A 16,265-nucleotide genomic window follows, 5' to 3' on the forward strand; every position below is an offset into this window, starting at 1 on the left:
GTTTCCATACAAACAAGCAGGTTATTTTATACAAGTCATTATTAAAACAAATGTGGCATTACAGAAACCTGAATGTCATCAGTCTTCACATCCATTAGAATGGGAACTAGATGTGAAGGACAAAACAGGACAGTGTAGGAAGGGCATTGGTAACATTTTGGCACCTGTGCGTATCCCTTATTTTATGGCAAATGTATAAAGAAAACACATTTGAAGGTTTGAAGAAAGCAGACTGCATGAATTTAACCAGAGATATGCCAACAATTCTAAAGAAAAAACTTTCATTTCAAATAAAGGACATTAAAAACTGGACATAATAAGACAACATCAGGTAGTAAGCTTATTCTAACAAAGTAAACAATTTGATGTTTCTCAAGGTAACAATATGAAAACTAGGCTTACATAAGCAGGCATCGCAAGCATTGTATGAGAATTACTAGGTTTTGTACTAGGATATTCAGAACTCTGCTTTAAGATTTAGGAAAGTCTGCAGGCCTACATCATGAAGTTCTTAGATCTGCATCAGGAATGTCAAAGGCCTGCATTAGGAAGTTCAAAGGCTCACATCAGAAAGTTCAGAGGCTTGCATAAGGAAGTTCAGATGTCTTCATCATGAAGTTCCGAGGCTTATAGGAAGTTCAGAGGCTTGTATTAGGAAGTTCAGAGGCCTGCATTAGAAAGTTCAGAGGCTTGAATTAGGAAGCTCAAAGGCCTTTATCACAGAGTTCAGAGGCCTGCATTTGCAAGTTCAGCGGCCTGCGACATAAAGTTCAGAGTCTTGCAATAGGAAGTTTAGTGGCCTGCATCAGAATGATCAGAGGAAGTTCAGTGGCCAATATTAGGAAGTTAAGCAGTCTGCATGAGAAAGTTCAGAGGCCTGCATGAGAAAGTTCAGAGGCCTGCATGAGAAAGTTCAGAGGCCTGCATCAGAAAGTTCAGAGGCCTGCATCAGAAAGTTCAGAGGCCTGCATCAGAAAGTTCAGAGGCCTGCATCAAGAAGTTAAGCAGTCTGCAATAGGAAGTTTATAGGCCTGCATAAGGATGTTCAGTGGCCTGCACCAGGAAGTTTAGAGTCTTGCATCAAGAAGTTTAGAGGCCTGCATAAGGAAATTCTGCTGTTGGCATCAGGACGTTCAGAGGCCTGTTTCCTGCACAAGCAGAGGTAAAAGTTTACCCCATTTAGATTAAAGATAGACAAAACATTTCAAAATCCCTTCAGTAGTTTTGTCATCTCGTTGTTCGTCAAGTAAGTAAAACATATTAGATATTGGCAATCTCAATTATAATACACTTCTAAACAGGAACTTAAGTATATTCTGAACTGTTTCCTGGCTACAACTTCTTACCTAGCAGATGGAACTTGGTTTAGGAGTCCATTGATGATAAACAGAAAATCAGCATCGCCATCGGTTACCAAACGGACCAACACCTGACAGGCAGACTTCGCTACCATTACAACTTCTGTTCCACATTTCTCCCACAGAAGTTTCACCTCCACAAACTGAAAACATTTCAATCAGATAATTTTTATCAACTTTGAGCCAAAGAATAATTTATAAAGCAAGTTCAATAAACAGCTTAACATGTAGGTAGGACAATTGAAATCTCTAAGGAGTTAGTATTTCATATAACATAGCAAGTTTAAGATTCTATTCTTTATATTACAATTATTTTTGATAAAACATAAAGCAAGTTTAAGATTCTGTTCTTCATATAATTTACATACAGACATAAAAACATTTCCATTCAGCCACAAATTAAACAACAAGGATAGATGAACTATTGATTCTTCTTTTTAAAAACAAGGAGCCGCAAAGCTTGGCATTATCCCCCGCGCCCAGTTGTGTATGAATAAGTTTCCATGGTAACAGAAAAAGTATTGAAAATGAAAGATTCCCATTAGCAAAAGGCACAACTAGAGCACTAGCCTAACATGTACAGAAAGTTTCGTGTAGCCAAGTTGAACGGTTTTTGAGTTATAGCCTGAAATAGAAAGGAAACTTTAATAATATGGTATTTTTAAATAAGTTTCCATGGTAACAGAAAAAGTATTGAAAATGAAAGATTCCCATTAGCAAAAGGCACAACTAGAGCACTAGCCTAACATGTACAGAAAGTTTCGTGTAGCCAAGTTGAACGGTTTTTGAGTTATAGCCTGAAATAGAAAGGAAACTTTAATAATATGGTATTTTTAAATAAGTTTCCATAGTAACAGAAAAAGTATCGAAAATGAAAGGTTCCCATTAGCAAAAGGCACAACTAGAGCACTAGCCTAACATGTACAGAAAGTTTCGTGTAGCCAAGTTGAATGGTTTTCGATTATAGCCCGGAATAGAAAGGAAACTTTAATAATATGGTATTTTTGAATAAGTTTCCATGGTAACAGAAAAAGTATTGAAAATGGAAGGTTCCCATTAGAAAAAGGCACAACTAGAGCACTAGCCTAACATGTACAGAAAGTTTCGTGTAGCCAAATTGAACGGTTTTCGAGTTATAGCCCTGAATAGAAAGGAAACTTTAATAATATGGTATTTTTGAATAAGTTTCCATGGTAACAGAAAAAGTATCGAAAATGAAAGGTTCCCATTAGCAAAAGGCACAACTAGAGCACTAGCCTTACATGTACAGAAAGTTTCGTGTAGCCAAGTTGAACGGTTTTCGAGTTATAGCCCGGAATAGAAAGGAAACTTTAATAATATGGTATTTTTTTAATAAGTTTCCATGGTAACAGAAAAAGTATCGAAAATGAAAGGTTCCCATTAGCAAAAGGCACAACTAGAGCACTAGCCTAACATGTACAGAAAGTTTCGTGTAGCCAAGTTGAACCGTTTAGGAGTTATAGCCCGGAAACGATACTCGGACCGACGGACGCACGGACGGACGGACGCACGGACGGAGCCCAAATCAATATCCCCCGCAAACGCGTTTCGCAGGGGATAATTAAAAAAACCGCATCACAGAAATAGGGCTCTGCAAATGTCGAGATTTATATCATTTCCTGTATTTAAAGAAAGTGCAATAAAAGCATATATATAGGTCCTACGTTCTAATGTTCCCTTTGCCTTGACCTAGAAAGATTTCTAATCAAGAATAATAATTGCTTTTCTTTTATAAATGACGTTTTTTTATTGTCAAATGGATACGATCGATGTGCATAATAAGCATTATAGTAACTGTGACAGATTCAATTTCAGATTTTATAGCCATTATGAACAGGAAGCAAGCAATTGAATTTTAAATTCAGGTTGTTTACGTTTATATAAAACATAATGATAAGTTGACAACAGTATAAACAAAAAGTACCAATTGGACTAATTTTATACAATAGTTTTGTATATTTGGTTTTAAATTATGGCAGTCTCAAAAATATAGCCACTTGATAATGCTGTGTTCCAATCAATAAATGGGATTTAGTAAATGCTTTTCTGTGTATTTTACGTTCAGGATACATTTCAACAAGCTATAAAATCATGGTTGCTGCCAAGACTGAATTCAAAAATTAATGTAACCACAAACCTCTGGAGAACTGGAGTCCATCCTTCCAAGTTTAGCTGTTTTCTTTGTAATTTCATTGTGAAGTCGCCAAATCGCCTGAAAATAGAAACAGCTCTAGATTTAAACATTTACATAGATAACCAAGAGATCTATACTTCCAAACTGGAATATAGGAGAGAGAGCTAGACTTTCATTTGTATGTCTTTAATTCAAAATTTATCAAGCAGAAAAAATATTTTTGTTGGCTATTTGAATGGAATTAATACAGGAATATTGATAATATCCAGACATATTTTACCAGGGATCAGGGAAGAATTTTTATACACAATTTTCTCGCATTTTACCCCAGTGATTAGAAGAATCTGTTATTCGATCAGTATACAAATTATTATATTTTGACAGTCACAGAATCACTACACACAAATTTCATATGATATAACATGAAATATTTGTAGGTGCTATCTTTCATAGTTTGTAAGCTATAAATTATTTTAATATTAATATAGTATTAATAATACATAAAATATATCTTTCTTATTTGTTTTATCTGTAGTTCATTAGCAACCATGAACACAACAATTCTACCCAACTGATATTTCATGTGATACAGAATTTAGGGTGAAATTTAATAGTCTCCTTTACCAGTTAAAAATCTTCAATGAAGGGGAAATGATCAGCACATCAGGTTCTTTATAAATACGAAAGTAATTGATGTCTATATCAGACAACTCAGCAAAACCATTATTTAGTATGTAATAATAATGTCAGTCAAAATGAGAGATATGAATGACGTATTTATCTGCACTAGGAAATTTAGTTGGTGACATCATAACAAAAGATCCAGATATAGAGAAAGTTAGAGGGTGTCTCAAGAAGGAACACCCACAAGCACAGTCCCCTATTTCCTGTTAGGATTGCCAGCCACTGTAACCGTTAGAGTTATCACCATGGAAACAATAAGAACATTACAAGTCTTCTGTCTCGTAACAAGATTTCGGTTATCTTCGTATGGGTCATTCTTTACAATAATATGTTGGGTTTTTTTTGTTTTTTAATTTTAAAATCTGAAAAAAATGGTTTCCAAACATTTGTTCTCCAGAGGGATAAGTTACAAAATAAAATCAATATAATTGTTTGCTTTGTTGCAAATTTTTGTTTACTTAATCAATCAAAATTGGAACCTCAAGATGGAATTCAACATAACTATTTTTTTTTTGTTTCGTTTTTTATTGGTTTGGTGTGGGTTTTTTTTTTTTTTTTTTTTTTTTGTCTGAGCCCAAAGATGGCTAAGTATATATAGCCAAAGGTTAACAACAAAAAGACAAATCAAATGAATTCAAAAATTGTCTGTGATACATGAATGTCCAGACTCCAAATGATGGAATGCAACACAAGGAATCTTGGCAGAAATCTAGGGAGTCCCAAATCAATGAATCGCCTGTTACTGACCAATTGCCACTCAGAAGAACCAATGTGAGTGACTGTGAAAACTTCAAAGTATTAGACAGGAAAGTAATCTGTAAGCGGAAGATAAAGAAATTAAAGCTATACAGATACTCGGCACTGGGTCAGATTTAAATCAGAGACAAGAGGCAGTACAAATATACGACTGGGTATTAGGCTAAGAATATGTCATATACAACCAGGCATTAGGCTAAGAATATGCGATTACAACCAGGTATTAGGCTAAGAATATACCATAATATTACGACCAGGTATTAGGCTAAGAATATGCCAATTTTTATTATACGACCAGGTATAAGGCTATGAATATGCCATATACAACCAGGTATTAGGCTAAGAATTACCAGGTATAAGGCTATGAATATGCCATATACAACCAGGTATTAGGCTAAGAATTACCATATACAATTAGGTATTAGGCTAAGAATAAGCGATATACGAAAAGGTATTAGGCTAAGAATATGTCATATACGACCAGGTTAATTACGACGATAAGAATAAGCGATATACGAATAGGTATTAGGCTAAGAATATGTCATATACGACCAGGTATTACGATAAGAATAAGCGATATACGAATAGGTATTAGGCTAAGAATATGTCATATACGACCAGGTATTAGGCTAAGAATATACCATATACAACCAAGTATTAGGCTAAGAATATGCCATTATATTATGACCATGTACTAGGCTAAGAATGTTGTGACTGTGTCACTTCAGCCGATTACAATGTTATAGTACCTTATTGTATACTCAGCACAGCCGAAACTCACAATGAGCATTGATCTTTGACATTCATTTTGAAGACAATAAACTCAATTTTACACCTTGGTGTACTTATGCTGTCTGGCGAAGGTGATTTTACATATATCGTACTAGTCATCAAAACGTTACACATCAAATTGTCACTGGGTGGGAAACAATATCATTATATAAACCATAATGCATAAAGTCCATTTCATAAGGGATGTAGAGCAATATTTTTACGTTATATTTTGTTTCGTGGTAACAGGTTGCAGAATTTAAATTTCCATTTCTATTTTGTTCTTGGAATGCTGTTAAAAGAAATTGTTGAATGCTAGCTGTTTTAATGTCTGGTAAGTACTGTATGGTCATGACTCCAAAAATATCTAACAATCAAACTTTCTGGTCACAGATGTTTTTTCTATAAAAGGAGCTAGTTGTTTCTTTAATTGCATGTCAGCTAGTACAGTTCACATTTGATGATCAGCTAAATGTTTTGTACACAGGTTGGGAGAGTGCCTCCAGTCCAATGTTACGTGGATATCTGAACCCTGCTACACAATCATGACACTTTCTCAGCCAGAGAGTTCAGTGATGAACTCATTTCACTTTTGGTATATATAGAATTCCACTGAGGCGAGTATAATATGATTGTTTAATTGTATGGTGTCCTTTCTAGGCAGTTCACATGTGAGGAAGTCAAGAATGACCTATCTGATGTTATATCAGGTTTTATTTCATTATAAGGTTGAGTGTCGAGTCTTGGTGTAATGAAGAGAGCAGTCGAACATGAAGAATATGATCATCCTGACACGTTGAAATCAGCCGTTCATAATTTCTTGTGTATACCTCCTTCACCATATTTTTCACAAGTGCCACATGTAGAGGACATCTATTAAATACACATCTGATATTTGATGCTCATCTGGCCTGTACATGTTGGAGTGGCAGTGGATGACATTGACAGTCCATTCTAATGAAATTTGTTTCCGATTAAAGGTGCTGATTGAGACACAATGTTTGGTATTACAAGATGTTGTGTCCTGATGCTATACTGAACATGGCTGAATATGTAAAACCAATTGCCTATACAGAATTAAATATACTTAAATGTCCACAGTTGATGAACCTTGGTTACTATTTTCCAAGTTATTCCACCAATACAAAGCAGAAAGTTAATGGACAGAAAAAAGGACAAACTCAAATTAATACCTCCTGTTAGGGTGGAATCAAGGATACTTCAAATCGGTCATATGTATGTAATAAAATATCCTTAATGTCGGTCATACAACATCCTTTACATCAGTTATCCGACAGATAATTTCCTTGGCATTAACATTCTTAGGAGTAAATCTACAAGCATCCTACAGAAATATGTCAAATTGATTCTTTATGATTGGGACCAGAAACAATTTGTTCAATATTAGTTTGACGTTCTTCATTACCGTTTGGAGAAATTGGCGCATGCCTGCATTCTTTTTAGAGCTTATAAGTAACCTAGACCAACAAATGTGACACATGCCTGCATCCTTTTAGAGCTTATAGGTAACCTAGACCAATAAGTGTGACACATGCCTGCATCCTTTCTAAAGCTTATAAGTAGCCTAGACCAACAAGTGTGACAAATACATTACCGTCGTCTCGTTCTAAAATCTTTTGACACATTTTTTAGAAACTTTTTTCACATCCATATTTGATACCATTATCAAAACGCCCTCTAAAATTCTATTAAGGCCTAGAAGTGATCAATTTAGAGGCCGCTGTACCAACAGGTACCATCAATTTCCCATAACTCACAGCTAGGTCCAAGCCTCTTGTTCAGGAAAACTTCAATGACAAATTTTCTTGTCGATTTTCCTTCAGATGATAATTAAACTGCATGTATGTGTAATACAGTTACTGACCTTATAGTCTTTTTCAGCTTCTCCTCAACTATATTTAGTCTACCAACTTCTGACGATGTTAATAACACATCACCATTTTCAATGGAGTCTTTCTAACAGAGTTTATTGTTTGCCTCAGATTTGACATGTCCTACACAAAGTATTCTATAAATCACAGCAAAATGAAAAGGATAGACCAGAATTAGCATGGCTAATGAGGATTTCTCTCTTTGTGAACGGTCTACACCATCCACTAAATATTTCCATATCTAGTCTGTTGTATACCATCCCAAGGTCATATTGATCATAATGAACGTCCAACCTCAGATTCATTACCATGTATGTTTTGAAGATGTTTGTAAACACTATTGTACACGAAACTCATTCTGCTGGGGAATGGTAATTTAACTTACAGCTAGTGGCCAATCCAAAACCCTTTTGTCTAATCAAAGGTTTTATTATACAACATAGTTTATCTACCTATTATCACACAAATTTACCTAATGTTTGTCGTTGTTATGTTATATCTAATAAAGGCATTGCCATATATTAAACCATCAATTTCTTTTTAACAAAACATAAAAATCTATGAATTTTATTTTTTTCATATTTTCAAGTTTAGATTCTTTGCGATATGTTCCTGATACTAATTGAGCAATTGAGTTGATTTGTTCGCTATCATACCCTAGAATACCTCAGTAGCTCAATGTAACAGCGTCTGACGTTCCTGTGGAATTCTATCACACCGATGATACGTCAGTGTCACCAGTACCAGAGTTGACACTATACAGCCACAAAAGGGAATCAAAACACCACATTTTAATTACAAAAGAGATCAGGTTTAAGGAACGGAACATAAATGTTTTCTGACAACTATAACCAGTGAGGAAAGGAGGTGACATTTCACCTTGATTCAGCAGTAATGGTACAGAGTTGTCAATCACGATGATACATCTATGTCGACCTTTGCCCCTGATCGATGTGGCCACACTGCCATGTAACGGTCAGGTCAACAGCTCCATTGGTCAGGGGCATCAGACGTTGTGGATCCATCTACTGATTGACGATAGGAAATGTATTTCACATATAACAATTCAATTTACTGTATTGTATAGGGTTTCCTGTTACTGTCATCAAACACAACTTTTCCAGCCATTAAATAGATGTAATTACAACGTTTGATAGAATAGTATTGGTGTCAGGAAGCTTTCATTACAGCGACAAGAAACCAGCAAGTTTCCAGCAAGTAATTGTAATCAACTAAGACTTCGTGTCTTTTTCTTCTGAAATAATTATGAAGTTCATTCGTTTAGCGTAAAAATCAAATCACCAGAATGAACCTTGTCCTCAATCCCTCCCTCTTCACCGCCGTGACGAGAAACCTATGAACTATTAAATTATCAATTCAAGTCATGTATGTAAATATTGACACAGCTAGGATGGATACGATCAGGTCAATCATTGTTAGATTCCTTGTTTAATTATAACAGTGTGAAAAAAAGCAATTTATTGAAACTTAAATCCGCAAACAAAGCATAAGCATCTCAAGGCAAATACGTATCTAAGTACAAAGAGTTGTAATGAAAATCTACCAACCAATACTCCATCTACCTTGGGTGAATTAAGTGTCCCTTAAATGAAACTTCAACTTCATACATGTGTGAACAGTGTGTTCCGTGCTGGGTTTTACAAATAAGAATAATGATATGATATTCTGATTGTTTAAATTGTGAAAAACATCCCAATTGTATTAGTTTTTGAGTTACTTGACTTCCGAAAATCGTTGTTCTAAGCATATTAAAAATAAGATCCATTGTATGTAAAAACTAGACATTTCCATAAGACATAAGTAAATGGCCTTGCCTGCTTATGGAAATAGAACAGAAAAATTAAAGGGACAATGCACTCAGGCTAATTATTTTACATAACCAAGAAGCAAAATATAGCATAAATGTATTGTTCTACATTTCTTATGAAACATATAACGTAAAACATTGACAAATTCCACGACATTGTTAAGTATTTTAATTAATATCGTTGAAATATCAAATCGTTGATCAATACGATTAAGCAGATACAGTATGGACGATGTACCCATACCCGAGCCAAGGTCACGCACATCAAACAAATGAAATACATAACCACTGTGAAGGTGATAAAATTATTTTTAGGCAAGACAATTCACCTAATAAGGTAAACACACTACTGTAAGAGCGATTTGAGCAGTTCTAGACAAAAGTTGCATTACTCTACGAGCAAGGGACAGGGTTCGGCATACAAGAAGTTCGACCACAATGTGTAATGGCGGACAGCAGCGAGTTTGAACATCTGCACACATGTCACAACCACAGACTTTTCATGCATATAACAGTAAAACCAACTGATCTAATTTCCATTAGAGCTGGGTTTTTTTTTCGATATATGTACAAATTTTAATGTTCTCTTAGACTGAATTGTCCCTTTAAACAGCCTAAGATGGAACATGATGCAATGTGAAATTTCATTTTGGTTTGTTTAGCGTTACCTTCTATTAAGAGCCATGGAGGGTCATGATGCATGGATGTGGCAGATTTGGCAGTGGAGGTTTGAGTACTCAGAGAAAAGAACACCCACCAGCGGCCAGTACCTAGCAACTGCAAGGAGGAGGGTGTTGGGGAGTTGGAGGCCTTGTGGCAATATATTGGGACATCTTAACCACTAAGCCACTGTGGCCTTGCAATGGGAAAGGAAAGGGAAGGATAATAACATATGCTCCCAATGTTTCCTGGTGAAGAGATATAGCCTCCATTGAGTAGGCACCAAACAAAATATCCTGTGTTATTGTAAAAAAAAATTGCAATATATCTGTGCTATAAAGAGATAAATCCCAACAATTTCAAATAAGCGTTTTCTATTCTGGAGAGAATTGCGTTATCCTGTTTTGAGGTTAGCAGCAGAGTAAGTCATCTCCTTGACAACGTCAGCAATGTTTGATTAGCGGAACAGGCGACTATTGTCCTAGTCAAGTGTCCTGTCTGGACAAGCTCTTAGTGTTTCTTACATAATTTATTGTCTCATTTCAATAGGACAAGAAAGGTTGAATGCATTGTCAGGAAAATAGATGAATTTTACAGAAGCATTACAGGGATTTGGCCTAGACTAACCACCCATGTTAAGAATACGCACCAGGCTTTTAAAACCGATTTGTGTCCGTTCCTTATGATTAATCAACTAATGAACTATTGTCGCTTCACGACAACAAAAGATTGATGAAGCAACAACTATTTTATATACAAACCTTACAGTAAAAGAGCAATGTATTAATTCTATAAAAATTCTCAACAACAATCATAAACGTTCAATACTTATATATCTAGGAAGTATATGAAAAATAAATACATTCCTACATTTACTGAGACTATATGCATGCAGAACTGAAGTCAGAGCATGAGTCTGTCCATTTTGAGTATTTACTAAATGTTCTTAAATTGTAACAGTGAAATTCTGGACTTTATATATCAAACCTTATAACCTTGAAAGTGGATATAATAAAAAATTAAGGTCATTCAACCAATCTCAAAGTGGCTTATTCTCTTTGACAAACCTCACTCAGAGGCTGGTGCCCGTATAGTATTGACATCTAATCTTTAAATAGAAAGATCTCTTCCTCATTTTTCCTAGAGCACAAAAGATATTTAACAATTTGCCTTTGAATTCAGTCAAGGTCATTCATACATGAAACAATTTTTAATTTGCAAATATCTTGGACCCATTTAAGCCACTTTGCTTCTATAATGGTAATTCATCCTCTACTTATTCATTTACATATGTTTGTGCATAATTCTTGCTTTGAAATCTATGCAAATTGTCTATAAAAGTTCAGATGAACTATGGCTAAAATCTGCTAAAAGGCAAAAACAAGACAATTACACTGAATGTAAAACTGTGATACATTAATATATCTCGATGATAAGTGCTGCATCTCTGTAGAACCATCAGCTATCCGTGCACACAGCGGCATAACAACAGTACAGGTAACACTTTCTACAGGTTAGTTAACTCGATCTACCAAGCCCTTATCTCTCACTATATCTGCTGGCTCCAATACACACTGATACAAATGCTCGATCATTTTATCTACCTTGCTGATGTGATGCAACTCTCATGTTTCACGAATTACAGAGATTAACACTAAAACGAGATACAAGCTAATCTGCAAATTGACTATAAGTATTCCGCAAACATGCATGTCAATGTCAATTTCTGTCAAGATGAACACTTTATGCATCCCCTGTTCCAGTCTGCAGATTGTATCAGAATGTGACCATAAATGAACGACTGGTGATCAAATAAACCGGGGGACATGATGGCCTATAACTTCCAACATCAAAGGAGGCCCTGTTATACCCAGGAAGGCAGAGCTAGTGCCTCTAGTATCAGATTATACTCATTAGTGGTGTAGTCAAGGCAGGTTGGTGGGACAGTCAGCTGACCATATCTCTGACAGTTCTGTACAGGTTGGATGTTGTTGGGACAGTCAGGTAACCAAATCTCCGACAGTTCTGTACAGGTTGGATGTTGGTGGGACAGTCAGCTGACCAGATTCTGACAGTTCTGTACAGGTTGGATGTTGGAGGGACAGTCAGCTGACCAGATCTCTGACAGTTCTGTACAGGTTGGATGTTGGTGGGACAGTCAGCTGACCAGATCTTTGACAATTCTGTACAGGTTGGATGTTGGTGGGACAGTCAGCTGACCAGATCTCTGACAGTTCTGTACAGGTTGGATGTTGGTGGGATAGTAAAACAGCTGATCAGATCTCCGACAGTTCTGTACAGGTTGGATGTTGGTGGGACAGTCAGCTGACCAGATCTCTGACAGTTCTGTACAGGTTGGATGTTGGTGGGACAGTCAGCTGACCAGATCTCTGACAGTTCTGTACAGGTTGGATGTTGGTGGGACAGTCAGCTGACCAGATCTCTGACAGTTCTGTACAGGTTGGATGTTGGAGGGACAGTCAGCTGACCAGATTCTGACAGTTCTGTACAGGTTTAGTGACCTTTTAATCAGGATATAAAATCCTGAACAATCCAATCAAAGCAAAAGAGAAGCATCAGCTTACATAACTCAGTTACGATATCAATTCACTTTTATTCTTTTTATGAAAGAAGTATCTAACCAGGGTTTTAATTATAATTCAGCCACTACATCAATTGGATTTTATTCCTTTGTTTTCTATTTTAACTAAGTAACTTACCTTTGACCTTTCAATAATAAAGAAATCCTGAGGATGTAATTTGTGATGAGGAAATACCACAAGGTTCCATATTAGTCATATTGAACTATAAATGTATACTAAGATCCCAAAATGGACAGATTGATCAACTGATGGTGCACACAAATTATAAATAGATGGACAGCAGGCAATTAATACCGATCAGGGAGAAATGGTCCAGACATTGTAATAGATTATTCATATAGATACTAATGCTGTGACTTGTTAGATAGCTACTAACAGGATTGTTTTAATGCATATTAACCAAACAGTGATAATACATATATATGATTCTTCTCATCAAATTAATACATATATCCAGATTCTGTAAATGCAGAAATCAATGTCAAATTAATTCAAATAAATTTTCTTGCAATTATAAACTAAACCGTTTCAATATTGCATGATTGTTAAGAGTTGTGTCCCTTGTCCAACATTCATTTTGATAATCTCTCTGAAGCAAATATTTAAGCAAAGATAGTTTTAGCAGTGAATAGGTCATAAAAATTGCAGGCTTTAAAAACATTTACCTGAAATATATTTGAATCCCTTCATTAGATTTTATCAGTGTGTATATATATGTATATATAACCAGAATATGTATATATAACCAGAATATGTATATATAACCAGAATATGTATATATAACCAGAATATGTATGTATATGTACCAGAATCCTAAATAAAAGTCTTTACAAAATGACTAATTAATGATGATGATATACACATCTCCTGCTTATCGAGTCTACTTAAAAACTTAATAGAATGTCTAGTGGCTACACCCAAACCATCCCCTCCCCATTTCCTCTCCTCCCAATCACTCCAACCCCATCACAGCTATAACTGTACCACAAGAGGAAACAATACATTTTCTTGGTTTTTACAGGGTTTTTTTATTTTCAACTTGGCATCTATAAATGCTACAGTCTCTGTTTATAAGACACATTTATGACCTAATTCGATTAAATTGAAATAAACAAGTAAACATGTAAAACCTTAATTGATTGATATCTGATGTGAATTTAATGGATCAACATCCCCTTCCCCACCACCCTCCCCCCTAAATAACTTCAGCAGCCTTATTCTGTGGATTATACATTAATTTCTCTCTAGACATTCTTATCTTATCTTGACGACATCTTTCAATGTTTTCTCTCATAAAATTGTTAGAAATAGAAGCTCCACAAATTGCTGCACTGTAAATCTGTGATGTACAGGTGTGATAAGATGATAAAATGGACAATCAGACAGGACAGGAGCTCATTGATAGAACAGCAATGGTTCATCTCAACAGTCAGCCTGCTTGTTGTTAAAATGTCTCAAGATATTTTTTTCAAAGCAAATCGTACTGTGAAACCAAATGAAGAATTCCAGTAAAGATTGTTCAACAAAATGAAGAATCCCTGTTAAGATTGTTTAACCTAAATGCCTGTTAAGATTGTACAATGTCTGTTATGATTTTAACACTACATTAAAAAATCTCTATTTAGTTTGATATACTAAAAGAAGAAAAAAGAAGAGATCCCAGAGGGATTTTGGCACCCACCAAAGAATGATCTACCCAATGGAAAGAGCGATCTTTTCTCTGCTTTTCAAGCTTTTACTACATCCTACATATCAAATTTTAGACAGATCGCTTCAGTACTTTCTAAGAAATAGCGGATACATACTTCAATCATCAAGATTCAAGATGGCAGACTGTCGGCCATCCTTTGCATCAAATGGTCCCAAAATAAAATATGTACAACTAGGGTCCTAGGGGAACCTGCATATGAAATTTGAGACATATCCCTTCAGTACTTTCTGAGAAATAGCGGTTAAAAAAAATTGTTAACAGACGGAATGATGGACGGAAGGACGGACTGACCACAGACCAGGAAGAAAAGGTGATTTGAAAAACCCACCATCTGAAGATAGTGGGCTGAAAATCTACCTTTTAGCTAGTCAATGCATACATGAAATAATTTTTCCTTAATTCTAATAAAACACAGAATGACATAGCTTACTGTGTAAAAATTTCGAGGCAGAATAAAATGGTTTCTTTTCCAAAAGATTTTTACTTTGAAGTCTAGAAGTTTTTTTTTTTTTTCACAAAGACAAAAATGTCTCAGGCCTTGTTTCCTCAAATCTCCACTGTAATCAAAACTATAGGCTCATTTAAAATCTTCTATGTCCATCAACTTCAAAGAAATCAGCAGTGATCATAAAAGATAAGAAATCAACATATCAAAGTAGTGAAGGCTCAGCAGGGGCCGTATCATTTCAGATTACTCTATTTTAATCTCTAGAACAACCAGGTTTACAATATCTTAACAAACATAGGAGTTATTTGTTTTTTGGAATCTGCTGAGTTTAGTTTACTATATCGCTCCAATAAATATTTTGATCGGAAAACAAACAAATCCTATTCCTTACATCAATGTGTTCTTGATATATTTCATGACATAAAATGTTAAGAGAATTTGTTTTATGTACAGTTTTGGAGATAAGAGATGATAAATAAATATTACAACTTAAGAATATATGACACACTAAATGGCATCAAAAGATAATGACCTGATGCTTTTAAAGCCTACAAATGAACATTATATAATTTTCCTTTTTAAAATATCATTATCTGTAATCACTATAATTAATGACCGCCTGTATATAACGACAGCCTATCTATAACGACTGGTTTTTAGACTACATGTTTTACTATATAATGGCACTGTGCATAAGGACCATCCGTTTAATGTGACAAACGGCCGGTCATTTTAGCCCCGTCACAGCCGGTCGCTGAAATCAACTTTTCGAATACCGAGTACAGAATGCCGTGTTAAAAGTAGCTTCCTTTTGACCTACTTCCGTTAATAAACTCCCTTAGTAAGCAAATGGTAGCCATTACTGAACCCCAAGCTATGAATTGTTAATATAGGACTGTATGGTTTCCTAGGAGTTGTTACATTTCAGGTGCAAACATGGTTGCCGACTTGAGGTTGAAATTTTTAACTACCGTTTATGCATATCAATGCCTAAAATAATGTTTGGTCGCAAACACCATGTGCTCAAAAAGATCACTTCTAAAGCGTGATTTTGAAGCCACAACTTGGATGATACGGTATGCAAAATAAAACATGCAAATTCATTTAATGTGTTCCATTATTCATTGTGATATTTAGTATTGTTGTATTGCTAAGAAATGGCCTGTACTCAACTTATTTTAAATTAGGCTGATAAATTTCATTCGATATCTTTACAAATAGAGTCAGTCAGATTATCGCCCGATGATACCCTGGTATCCTTAACTTTAAGGTATTCCTTAACTTCAAATTTTTCATAGGAAAGCATTTACAGAAGTTCAGGAAACATCTTAAATTAAGGAGCCTTCCTTAAATCTGTAATGATTTTCTAAAAATAATTTTAATCTAAGGGATTCCTTAA

The 16,265-nt window shown here is 35.2% G+C and overlaps 1 protein-coding gene across 1 annotated transcript in view; it reads right to left on the bottom strand.

Moving 5' to 3' along the window:
- LOC138332616 (focadhesin-like) overlaps positions 1–16,265 on the bottom strand; it is a 315,742-nt gene that overhangs the window by 198,102 nt on the left and 101,375 nt on the right. Inside the window, exons 3-4 of the mRNA XM_069280615.1 lie at positions 3,517–3,591; positions 1,347–1,501 (exon numbers count right to left, since the gene is read on the bottom strand). Coding sequence (XP_069136716.1) covers positions 1,347–1,501; positions 3,517–3,591 — 230 coding nt within the window. The remainder of the gene's footprint in view (positions 1–1,346; positions 1,502–3,516; positions 3,592–16,265) is intronic.

This window comes from Argopecten irradians, chromosome 10 (genome assembly GCF_041381155.1).
Source record: "Argopecten irradians isolate NY chromosome 10, Ai_NY, whole genome shotgun sequence".
In the NCBI taxonomy this organism is placed as follows: domain Eukaryota; kingdom Metazoa; phylum Mollusca; class Bivalvia; order Pectinida; family Pectinidae; genus Argopecten; species Argopecten irradians.